This window comes from Antechinus flavipes, chromosome 3 (genome assembly GCF_016432865.1).
Source record: "Antechinus flavipes isolate AdamAnt ecotype Samford, QLD, Australia chromosome 3, AdamAnt_v2, whole genome shotgun sequence".
Taxonomy (NCBI): Eukaryota; Metazoa; Chordata; class Mammalia; order Dasyuromorphia; family Dasyuridae; genus Antechinus; species Antechinus flavipes.
This window is the reverse complement of record NC_067400.1, coordinates 419,714,494-419,727,605: the sequence shown is the minus strand read 5'-3', so window position 1 is coordinate 419,727,605 and position 13,112 is coordinate 419,714,494. Positions and strand designations below refer to the sequence as shown.

Sequence of the window (13,112 nt, the reverse complement as noted above, 5' to 3'; positions counted from 1 at the left end):
TTTGTTGAGGAAACAGATTGGAAGAGAGAACATTGAAATCAATACTGGGAGCAGATAGACCTACTACTAACACTGAAATCAGTATTAGGAGTTCAGAGTAATGGTGGTTACAGGTGGAGAAAAGGAAATGAAGAGCATAAGAGAAAATAGAATTTCTGTTATAGGCAACTTTTGATGGTACCAAGTGGTGATGGTGGTAATGATGGTGAAGGGGCACAGGAAGAAGCTTATCTGGGATGAAGTTTGGTCTTAGTGTTTTATCAAGATCCACAACCTTTTACTGCCAGTATCCCAACCTTTTACACAGGTACCCCCAAGAGAAAGTGCTTCCAAGGTCACAGCTATCATAGCCCAATCCTTTTACTATCTATTATACTTCAAGACCTCCAATAGATGAGTCTCCCCAAGAACAAATACAGCTAAGTAGGAACACAATACATCAATAATATTATACAGGTACGAGACTTCCCACAAGTTTATTTTCTTACTACAAATCTTACTACAAAGATTTCATTTGGCTTCCTGATGTCAACACGGTCGTTTCTGAGGTACAAGGGCCAACTTAGAAACATTAGCTCAGAAGCTGAGATAGCTCTTCTTTTATTAGTTGGCTAAAGGCAACAATGTCAGAGGGGCAAGAGGGGATAGTGCTCTTGTCAGGGTTATTGACAACAGCAGCTGCCTTCCTATCTCACAGATCAATTAGCTTACTTACCGACTGTGACATCATATGCCTTCTTCCTCCTCCAGATTCCTTGCTAAATTAGTCAATTTCAACACCTTTCCAAGTTTTCAAAAATGTTTATGCTTTAGCAAAAGCACTGGTAGCAGCAACAAAGAACCTCAGAGAAATTAAGGGAATTCACTACAGTCACACAGCTGATGCCATTGCAATCTAGTAATCAGTATTCTTTTAGTTTTGTGGTAAGCATCAGAATTATAGAGACTATTCTCAATCACCTTAGAAGCAAAATGAAAAGATGCTACTGATCTGCTCTCAGGGAGTCCATAAGCTCAAGAATGTAGATGGTCGAAGGATTAAAACTTTTAAGAAAAAAAAAAAGAATCAATGACTATGTCATGCCTTAGCTGTTGTTCAGTCATTTTTCATTCATGTCTGACTCTTAATGACTCCATTTGTATTTTCTTGGCAGATACACTTTATTGCTTTTCCATTTCCTTCTCTACCATCTTTTAGAAATGAGAAAACTGAGGCAAGTAGGGTTAAGTAAGTGTCCAAGATCATACTGTTAATAAGTGCCTGAGGCCAGATTTGAATTAAGATGAGTCTTTCTCACTTTAGGCCTGGCATTCTATATATTGTACCACCTAGCTGCGTCTGTCATTTCTAAAGCAATAATTACCAATATCATGGTTTGAGACAATGGTATCAAACTCAAATATTCATGAAGACCACTAAACCATATGTAAGGATCCTTATGGGCCATATATTAATTTAGAAAACTACATATCTGTATTCTATACTTTAACATATTTAACATGTATTGGTCTACCTGCCATCTGGGAGAGGGAGTAGGGGGAAAGAGGGGAAAAGTTGGAAGAGAAGGTTTTGTAAGGGTCAATGCTGAAAAATTGCCCATGCATATGTCTTGTAAATAAAAAGCTATAATAATAAAAAAAAATTATCTGTGTTCTCTAGTATTTTATTTATTTTTTAACTATTTAAAAATTACATTTTAATCTAGTTCAGGCTGCACTCCAAAGTGTTGAGGGTCTCGTGTTGACACCTCTGGCCTAAGAGATCAAGAATTTAGAATAGATTAATTGGGAAAAAAACAAAAAGCAAACAAAACAAAACCCCCCAACTACCCAAAACATAATTTTTCTATTTTAAAAATAATAATAATACCTTTTTATTTTTCAAAATACATGCAAAGATAGTTTTAAACATTCATAATTTTTCACTAAAGGAAATAGACAACAAAGACTTTATCCTTGGAGAAATCAAGATCAATAAGAGAATAGAACAATATTATGGCCTCTCTCCCCACACATATAGACAAATATCTTTTTTTAAAATTTACTGTCTTTGATAGAAAAAGGGGTAGAGCCAAGATGGTGGAGAAAACACAGGTTTCTGACCTTCTCCCATGACCCTCAGACTAATTAGCATATCCAGCCTCTGAATTAATTCTGGATTGGCAGAATCCATGAATATTGGGAGTACAACAAATTATCAGCAGACGATAACTTCAAAGACCACCAGCAAAGTTCTGTTTCAATTGGGCATGGAGGGAGGCATGCCAAGCGCAATCAGGCCAAGCACAGACTCAGAGGACAGGCAGCACAAACCCAGGCCAGTGGGGGCTCCTCCACCAGAGAATCTATGGAGAGGAATCTACAGCAGTATTGGCTACTCGCCAGTAAATCAGCAGAGAAGTTATAAAACATCCAACACAAACACAAAAGGTAATTAGTGAACCCCGAAACCCCAGAATTCCATGAGACCTACCCATGCCCGCCCATCACCTGAAGTTAGTCAGTGCTGCTGCTGCTGCTGCCACTTGTAGAAGAAGCTTAGACAACCTTCCTTGCCCTAAAATCAGATCTCAACTTTGTTTTTTAAATGAGTAAAAAAGCAAAAAGAACTCTGACCATAGTTTTTAATGTTGAAAGAGAAGAACAAATTTCAAACCCTGGAGACTAAAAGCAGATTGTCTCAGATGAAACCCCAAAAGGTGATATAACCTGATCTCCACCACACAAGGCTCTCCTAGAAGAAATTATGAAAGATCTTAAAAGAGAGCCAGAAAAAAAATGGGGACAGAAAATGAGAACTTTACAAGAGGGTTTGGAAAAGAAAACACAGAAATTATCTGAAGAAAACTCATTACAAAATAGACTTAGGGAGATGGAAGCATATAACTCCTTAAAAAATAGAATTGACAAAATGGAAAAATAAAACAACTTCCTGAAAAACAGAATTTGTGAAATGGAAAAAAATCCAAAGAACAAAACAACTCATTTAAAAATTCAATTGGACAAATATAAAAAGAAGTAAAAAGAGTAAATGAAGAAAATAACTCACTAAAAATCAGAATTGAACAAATGGAAATGAATGACTCAATGAGATATCAAGAATCAATCAAATAAAAAAAAAGAATCAAGCAAAACCAAAAAAACAGAAGAAAATGTAGGGTACTTGGGGAAACAATGGACCTGGAAAATAGATTTAGAAGAGACAATTTAAGGATTATTGGACTTCCTGAAAACCACAATGAAAAAAAGAGTCTAGACATTATTTTTCAGGAAATCATCAAAGAGAACTGCCCTGATGTCATAGAATCAGAAGGTAAATTTAGTGTCTTCATTTTTTAAAAGTATTTTCACTGATAGTTACTCATGTTAATATTATTAATAACATTATTTGCATGGCTATTTACAGCTTACAAAGTGCTTTCCTCAATATAAGGCAAGTTGAGCAAATATGATTATCTCCACTTTACACAGCAGAAACTGGATCAGATAAACTAATTAACTTATCCATGGTCACACACCTAGTAAGTATCTAAGCCAGGACTTTAAACCAAGTCTTCTGACTCCAATTCTTACATTCTAGCCACTATATTACATTGTCCCTCATTTGATTTTTTAACAATAGTAGCAGACATATAGAAATAACACTTGGAGTTTTGATCTTTTCAATTAAAAAAACATTATTCAAAAAGCACATTTCTCAAATTTGAGAGAAAAAGAGGAAAATAAACCAGTTGGGTTTACAGATGATATAATGTTTGGGAAAGTAAGAACAAGAAAAGAAAAGAGTAGAAGAATCAATCATTTACAAAAAATAAAACAAAAGCAAAATCTAAAAACTGTGCTTGAATATGCATTTTATTTTTATTATATTATGAAAGTGAGAGTTGGAATGATCTTAGCTCAGCATAAGAAATATTCTATTGACTTTACTTATAAAAAGTAATAGCTTACCTGGAGGAATTGAGTAAATTCTGAGTAAGTAAGATGTTTCTTTCTATTATGACCAAAATGCAGACGAATAAATTCACAGTCCCAGTTAAAGGGTATATGATGATGAATAATTGTCTGTCCAAAAATTTCTTTGACATTTTCTTGGGAGGGAAAAAAAAAGTCAATTACATTGAGGATAAATAATGAAATCCACCATAATGTTCCTACAGAAGAAAATCAAGAGAAGTTTTAAAAGTCAATATCATCCGCTTCTATTAAGATCAAGTGCAAATTTATTTTTATCCTCTCAGAAACATGCACAGGAACACAATTGCTACAGAATATAATTTTACACTTAAGATTGTGTACTATTACATGTAAGGCCACAAGATTCTTAATTTCTCTTGATTTAATTTTAATTAGGAAGAGATTTATATCTTGCACAGTAAATGGCTGCTACTTTGCATTCAGGTATAAAATCAATAGTGTTTTCCCCGTTCCTCAAGGAGTCGAATTAAGCCCTTTATCAGAGGCATGAATACCTAAATTACAGTATAATGCAATATTTGTCATACTAAGTATGGTTTGATTGAGGCTTGATTATTACATTCACACTAGCCTGAATATATCTATTGAAGATAGGTATAAGGAATGCCACCAAAAGCATATCATTAGCTCAGCAGCAAGCACCTTATTAAAAGCTTCTGATATTGTCAAAAAAAAAATGGCCTTGACACAAAGCTTCAAAACTCCCATAAAAAGCCATGATTATTAGTCTCAATTATTAAAATGTTTTAAGATAAGTGAAATTAGTGATTCACTTTTAAATAAAGAAGGACTAAACACAGAACAGTTACTCTTAGACAGGAACCAGTCAAGCTGTGTACTGTACAACGAAAATCCTTAAGTCTACTCTGATGGCCTGTCTTCATGCACTAAAAAATGTCATTAACTTTCTTACACAGTTCAACATTTGTAATAAAAGTCAATTCACAATTGACAGATACTTTAATGAGAATAGACGGGGTATCCAAATTTAGAAACTAATGCCCCCCAAAAAGCAATCATTAACAAGGCTTAAAAAGCAGGAAGCTTGTTTTACTGACATTTTAAGAACCAAAATTATTTCCAAATTTAAGTCAGTTTTATTGTGAAAGGCTGGTACCACCAATAACTACCTATTGTAGTAAAGAATCATCAAATACAGACCTATTTTATTTCCTTAGCCAACTTGAACTGTTTCTGACTCCCCCCAATAACCTCTGCTGACTTGTCTAAGATGATTTTCAGGTTTTTAATGGTTGAACAGACTGCCTTCAATGTATACCTTGAATACCTCCTCTTTCCTAATTAAAGCAGAAGAGTTACTGGTAGAATACTGAATTGGAAATCCTCTTGATATTGACTTAATATAACCAGTCTTGAACTAAGTTACAGAAATTATCAAGATTTGAAGAAAGCATTGGCTGTTACAGGGGAGATGGGATTTTTTTCTCTCTCTTTATCTTATGGAATACAACATTCATTTCTTGTCTTGATAGTTTGCAAGATTTTGATTTCTAAAATCTTATCACATGGATTTTCATTCTGTTGATTATGAATAGGATTGCTATCTCCAAAAGCAAAATCTATAGCCAAGAGTAACTTAGAACCCTGGTCTCTAACATAAAAAGATTTTCCTTAAATTTAGAAATCTATTAAATTTCTACTTCAAAGCATGTCAAAACAACTAATTAAATTAAATAAAATTTTAAAACTTCTTGCAAACCATGAGATAATTTTAGAAATATTTTAGCAGACCAAAACAAAAGCTATTAGGGCTAGTGGAACTTCCAAATGAGTTAGTTCCATTCTCATGATTAATTCATTTTGATGCCTGAAAACAAATGTTCTGGAGTAAAGAACATGAAGGAATTGATGGGGAACAAAAAAGTACTGCTCTTAAATGATTACACAGCAAAATATTAAGATGAATTATAGCCAAAGAATTTGAAAGGGGAATATTTAAAGAAGCAATTTCCATTAACCTCAGTTACTGGTTCTAAAAGTGTATATTTGCTACCTATATTTAATTTCCATTAAACTGTGGAATAAAACATTCTCTCTTTTATATAAAACTATAATATTTCAAACTCTCAAAGGAGAAACTAGATATTAAAGAGTAATACTAACGAGTAATAATTGCAATCATGGATACAGAAAGCTATCAATTCAAAAAATTCAAATGGTCCAATAAAACAAATTTGATTTATTCCCCTCCTCAAAAGATAAAATTTATAAGAATTTCAACTTTAATGGAGATTTAAAAATTGTTGCCACGAGAAAGCTAATTAGAAAGGGCTAGGTAATTAAAAATATATTTTTTAACAAACCCTTCAGCTATTGCTAGCAAATTCTTATAATATCTTTGAAATAGAATACACCAATTGTATTATAAAGTAATGCATTTGATAATTTAGGCTAAAGCTCTCACCTTTGTAGAGGTGTCAGTTATGTGTTTCCAGATATAGGATTATTGTCATGGATTTTGTTTGGCTGTTTTCTACTTCTCCAAAAGCAACTTAGAGATTTAAGTGATCTGTATAAGATTTTACTATGCTCATCAGAGTTGAATATGCTCTGTCAGCTATGTCAAAAATCTTTTAAATTGTTATCTTTGATCTGCTTATGGTATTCAATTATTGTGGTGGGGGCTGACTGACAATTTTTTACCTACTTGCGTTTTACCTACTTTAGCAATTTTCCCTTTTTTCTGATTTTTCCCTGCTATAGATTTCCCTAATATATGATATAAGATGAATTAAGCTACACTACAGAATTAATTAGTGGCTTGTGAATCATTTATCTGATTGGTGACTCAAAAGTCCAACTCTTATTCATCACTTAACCATTACCAGGATCCTCTTATAAAAACCATACAAAGGCTCCAGAATTGGGGAGTAATTCACAGGAGGCAGCTCTCGTGTGTTTCTCTCCCCCCTTTCTTTTCTTGACTGGATTACACTCCTGTGATGCATTATCTCAAGCAGCTGGCTTTCTTCTTATCTTATCCAGTTTTATTAGGTCCTGTGTGACATGAAAGGGAACACCAATAATCTCAAATACACCCAATGCAACTAACTAAAAGAGCACAGCAAGATTTTCCAAGAGAGAATCCTGTTTTTCCAGGGGCAAACAAGAGTCACTACCTATAGTGCTTTTTTAAGTGGCTATACTTTTGTTCTGAATATAAGTGATATGATGATCAACATCCCATGATTAAGTCATTAAGACCATGGGCTGAAGTAGTGGGTTGGTTTTTGTTTGTTTGTTTAATAATAAACTATTAATAGGAGCAGGAATCAACATAAATAAGCAGAAAAGAGAAATGCTAAAACTTTCTAACACAAAACTATCAATAAACAAAGCTCTTCCTGCAGAATTTGGCTTAAGAAATACTATTAACAAATTCCTTTGATTTGGACAATCAATTCAAATACAATAGTGACATAGAATAATGCTCTCTCTGATGGTATAAGAGGCAGCACATTGATTTGGCAGGAGGGGAAAGGGGGCAGAGGCTAGGAAAAACTGGGTTTTGGAAAAAATTTCCACAGGCAGAGCATTAGTGATTTGAGCTGTGTTAGTCACATATGACTAATGCAAAATCTGATTATATGATAAAATATATTATAACATATATGATGTAAATGTGTTTTAATAGTGGTTTCCAATTTCCCCATTAGCCCAAGCTGCTATTCCCCATATCATCCACCCTCAGCCCACCCCTTTTTGCTACAGGAGCCTCTTACTAATCTTGTTCATCTTTCTGCAGTACAAAATTACCTCTGACCGGGGCTGGCACTCTTCTCCAAGACTGCCACCATGCCTGCTCCATGAATGAGCCTGGAAGGAGCTGCTGTACCAACGCTGTGGCCAGAGAACTCCTCCTGTAGGTATACAAGCCATCAGCCCTGTGACACAACCCACCTACCATCAGCCCAAAGAACGAGATGTCCAAGGTCATACTTATTTCAAGAATTCCAGCCCAGGAGCCACGGCTTCCAAATTACAGGCTGAAGACCAAACAGTTTTGGGTTTTTTTACTTTCAGGGAAAAAAATATATATATATATACACATACACACACATACACTTGTGTATATATGTATATATTTGAGTAGCTGAGTTCTAACTTGAGCATTTTAAAAAGGCCTTTTCAGAACTTCCATAGATAAAAGAATATATTGAATATCTAGATACAACTAGAAAAAAAAATGGTGAGACTTATAAAACCTAGATTTTTCAGGAATTTAATGGTTGAGGAAAAAGAGGCTAAGGGGAAAAAAAATCTATAATTTATATAGGCAAAAAGACAGCACTACCCTGGGGAATCAGATACCTAAGTTCAGCTAACAGATTACTATAACCTTCTGTGTCTCCATGGGTGAGGGAAGCAGAAGTGACATTGCCCATTACCTACCTTAAGGAGAAAATGATGTGAGGATTTGTCAATGACAGCAAAACATTCTGAATGCTAACCAATCTATGTGCCATTTCACCTCTGGAATAATATATAATACTTCATTTAAATATCTGTCACTGTAGAAACCAGATGCTTCAACAAATACATGTGTTTTATCATAAAACACCATTAGAAAAAAAAAAGTACCAAATTTCCCCATTGTCTCAAATTTCAAGCTATGACAAAACCAAGCTTTGAGGATTATATTTGACCTACTTGGGAATGGCTGAAGGCCACCAAGAAGAAATTCTATAAATCTCCTTGAATGGTGTCATAGGTATGTTCAGCTGGTGCTTCAAAAGATATTCCATCATATACCTTTCCTCACATTTATTAAGTTTACTTAATTCCTCTTAGAACTATATATTCTTCCAGGTAAGAATTTCTGGTTTTTACTCAATAGAGGTTTAACTGCTGTGTTATAAGATAGTATGTTGCATCCTATCAGGCCCTTTATGGAAACAATTGATATTCTAACTAACCTGTCTCACTCAGGTCTTCCCAATGGGGAAAAAAGGCAAAATTTTCTAACCAGGCAGAAATGAAAAAGAAAACTCAAAATTGTATTTTAAAATATTATACCTTAAAACTACATCATGATCAACCAAACGGAACCCCTCTTTCTAGAGAGCACTACTTTCAGGGGAGAGGATGTTTTCTTCAAAAGAGATCATTTCTCTCAAAAAAGGATATTTTCAAATAACTAAAATTCTCCAAAATTTTCCTGCATAAAATCCTGCATAATTGAAATATTTTCTGTGGATGAGAATTTATAGAGGGAATGTAGTACTTTTAAAATGTCTTGCATTCATGTTATTAGTAAATAGGTAGGATTTCAGTTATGAATGCTTTACTGTTGAGGCAATACACATTTGGCTAAATCCATTATTGATCACTATTGTACCATATAGCATAAGTGCTAAGCCATGGCATATCAATAAATTCTATTGAGCAGAAGTTGATAGTTTTGATATGAGTTATACTACAAGAAACTGTCATGCATTCCTAGCAAACTCAGTGGGCAAGCGCTCAGGCTATTAGAAGGACAGAAGTTATAAAAAGCCATCAAGCAGTTATCCACAACTTACAATGTTAAAAGTTTTGCTGAAGGAACATATCAAGGAGAAACAATAGAGTCATGAGCACATTCACACATCACATTCACACTTAAGAAGCCTGTGAAGTCTTATGCTACTCCAGAAAATAGGCAGAAATAGACTACAAAGACTTCTTTGTAAGGCCTCTCCCCCAAAGGTGAGCACCTCTAGCAATGCAAGTATACCCCTCCAAGTACTATACAGAGTTAGACCCCAATAAATGGGCAGTGAAAAAGTATGGATTGTGTTGTGCATTTTTTTTTCATAATAATTCAAAAATTTGGCTCAAAAGCAGGATAAATCAAATGAGGACAAAGGCTATTAAGAAGCTAGTACAGTTTAGTCATCTCTATGTAACATATATAGAAACACAACTATTTATTTGTATACCAGCCAAAGTACATGTGTCTTACATGTACAATAATTAGCTAAATGCATGAAGGCAAATCTTATTTTTTAAAGAATACATATAGATGAAAAATCAATTGCTCTACATTTATGTAATGCAATCCTTATCAAGATAAGATACCAAGGACCAAAGAGTTTCTCCTATTCTATTCCACTCTCCCTTCTCCCTCTCAATTCCTGAGTTATACCTTCTATCTCTCCTATAGAGATGAGAGAGAGAGAGGAGAGAGAGGAGAGAGAGAGAAATAAGATATATGAGCAAGTGCCAATCTATAAAACTGACTGTGTGAATTGTAGTAGAAATTAGTTGGATTTAGAATTTCTTTAAATATAAACATATGCATGATAGATAAGCACAATACTATCTTTTACCTCCTTTCTTTGTATCCTTAGCATTTACCACAGTAACTAGCACATAATAGGTGCTTAATAACTGTCTACCCACTGTCTTACTTCAATAAAATAAATGTGAAATGTAGTTGAAAAATCTCATTACCACCAAGTACCAACAAATATCTAAATCAGGAGTTCTCAAATGTTTTGGACTCAGTTAAAAAATCATTGAGGACAACAACCCTCTGTCCTAAAAAGCTTTTATGCAGGTTATGTCTATTAATGTCTAACATATTAGAAATTAAAATGATTTAATATTATTAAAATAGTTTTGGTTTCACAAACCTCCTGAAAAAGTCTCTGGCACCCGTGAGAATATAAAAATCACACTTTGAGAACTAGCAATCTAAATTATTCTATTGCATATTAACTGTGTAATATTGAACATTATAGGAAATCATTAGTTCCCAGAAAGCTTGTTACCACCTCAATGAAAATATCTGTGTATCTCTCACAATTTGCAATATTAAGCTTTGAATTTGTGCTAAGATTGATATTGCATCAAGGTATCAAATTTAAAATGCTCTCTTATACTACTTCATTTATTAAGCTTTTAAGTTGAGGTTTTTATGAACTTAAAAATCATCAAAAATGTATTGTTTTATGTAGTATAAAGCAGGGAAACACTAAATGAACCTAGGAAATGGTATTACTCAAAGATATCAAATATTGGCCAATAAGATCAAATAATTGTATTCAAACCAGAGTCACAATATAGCAAGATACAACTATCTACATTTTGTATTCCCTAGGAACCTCCCATTCCACAATTATAAAACCTAAAAATGAAGAGGGAATTAGGATGCCATAGAGATAACAGTAGACACTAAGTAATCCAAAATGTTAAGTGCTTTCTCTCTCTGACAGGAGGTATAGATACTACATTTGGATTTAATTTAATTTTAATCCTTACCTCTAAATCTTACTCTGTTAAAATTAGAAGCACAGAAAAGAATAGCTAGGCAAATTGTGCCATATTATAGTTTGAGAGGATGTATTAAATTTTAAAATAAGGCCTTTGTGGGAAGATGCTAGAATTGCAGTCATAAATCACAAGCCCCTAAAATGGTGCCTCACAATTAGTAACCATTCAATAAATATTTGTGAAACTAAATTGGCATCAAGAAACTGCTCAGCTTTTTCCTTCACTAGTTATAAATCTAATCATTTGAGCTATGGCAATTTCTTGGACTTGTGTTAAGAGCCTGCTGGGATCAACGGACTCAAGTGCTTTGTTTTTCAATGCAAGGTTGAAACAATAAGATGGGAGGCAAAAGAAACAAAGAACCACAATGGCAACATGGAAAGAATGAACGAAGACAACTTTGTACAGGTTGTCAGGAATTCTAATACCTAAACATGAGGCAAATGCTTTAAGGAGAGACTCAACTCGCTAATTCTCAAGTATTGTTCCCATTACTTTTGAGGCGCTATTGTTCCAGGCTTGCTGGAACACATGATTTTATGTGACACCTACAGAGGAGAATAGGAAAATGAAACATTATTAATGCATGTAAGTTTAAGGCTGAATGGATAGTGGACAGAGGCTTTTTTGTTTGTGCTTTTTACAAACTGCAGGGGAAAAAAAGTGTTCCTAAAACAAGTTAATATTTTTCATGAGACAGGTCAGAGACTGCTACAAAGAAAAAGAAAAAAAAATGTGTTTCTAAGAGCATGGAATGTTCTCAGATTATTTATCTTAATATTTCATATTTATTTATCAGGAAACATCTCTGATTTACATAAAATCCAACTGGCTTAAGAGAAAGAACATTTAGGGAAAAGGCAAAATGTATAATTATAGACTCATCAAACAGGCTCAGTGGCACTCTCTAAAGTTATCTGTTTTCTCACCATTCTTATGCTGATAGTAAACCCCCAGAACCAATTTAACTTTGTGCTTTGCATGAGGAAAGTGAATTGATTTTTTTTTAATTGACAAAGTACCAAAATGAATATTTTGCATATGTGGCTCAGGAATGGCCTCATTATCATTTTAGAAAATGATGCCAAAAGACATGACAAATAAGGGGCTACAAATTCAAGAAAATAAATACATTTATCTTTATTGAATAGTTTTATTCTGTTGCATGAAACCACTGAGGTACCATACTTCACAGTCCATTAGAAGAAAAGAAAAGCTACTCTTTATACTGTACATATACCAATCTTTGTAACTATACAGATATTAAAATTTTTCAAAGGCTGAAACATTGTTACAAGTCTTTATCCTAGCTTGCATACTGAGAAACCATGTACCTCTACTAAGGGAATTAAAAATCAATTTCTGTATCCAACACAGAATAACAATTTTTTTGTCTTACATTTAAGACAAAAAATTAAAATTGGGGTATACAGAGACCTAATTAGACCTAAACTCACTCCCTTACTCTATACTCAATGCTTCTCTTTCCAAATACTAAGGTAACAATTCTCTAGTGATGCTACAGAAAACTCCTGAACTTCTTAATCAAAAATCCCTTAAAGAATGGAGAGGATTACTGCATGCAGTTCATGCTCTATTTCATAAAGAATTTTGCCCAGGCTGGCCCAGAACAAGAAAATTTTGTAGCACCTAGTTTAGGAATGTGAATGTGTCAGTGATTCAATGAGCTGAAGTAATTACATTCTTGGATTCCTTAATCTTTTGCAACAGTCTAATACTTTGAAGAAAAGAAAACAGATTTTCTATTTTATCTGTATAAATCCTTTTAGGAAATTAGCACTGTACTTAATGACTAAGGTCCTGAATCATAGCAATCTATATCTACTGTTGAATGT

At 33.8% G+C, this 13,112-nt stretch overlaps 1 protein-coding gene across 1 annotated transcript in view; it reads right to left on the bottom strand.

Moving 5' to 3' along the window:
* Positions 1-13,112, bottom strand: part of SLC25A12 (solute carrier family 25 member 12) — a 112,054-nt gene that overhangs the window by 71,158 nt on the left and 27,784 nt on the right. The window contains exon 5 of the mRNA XM_051991072.1: positions 3,952-4,091. Within this exon, the coding sequence (XP_051847032.1) occupies positions 3,952-4,091 (140 nt within the window). The remainder of the gene's footprint in view (positions 1-3,951; positions 4,092-13,112) is intronic.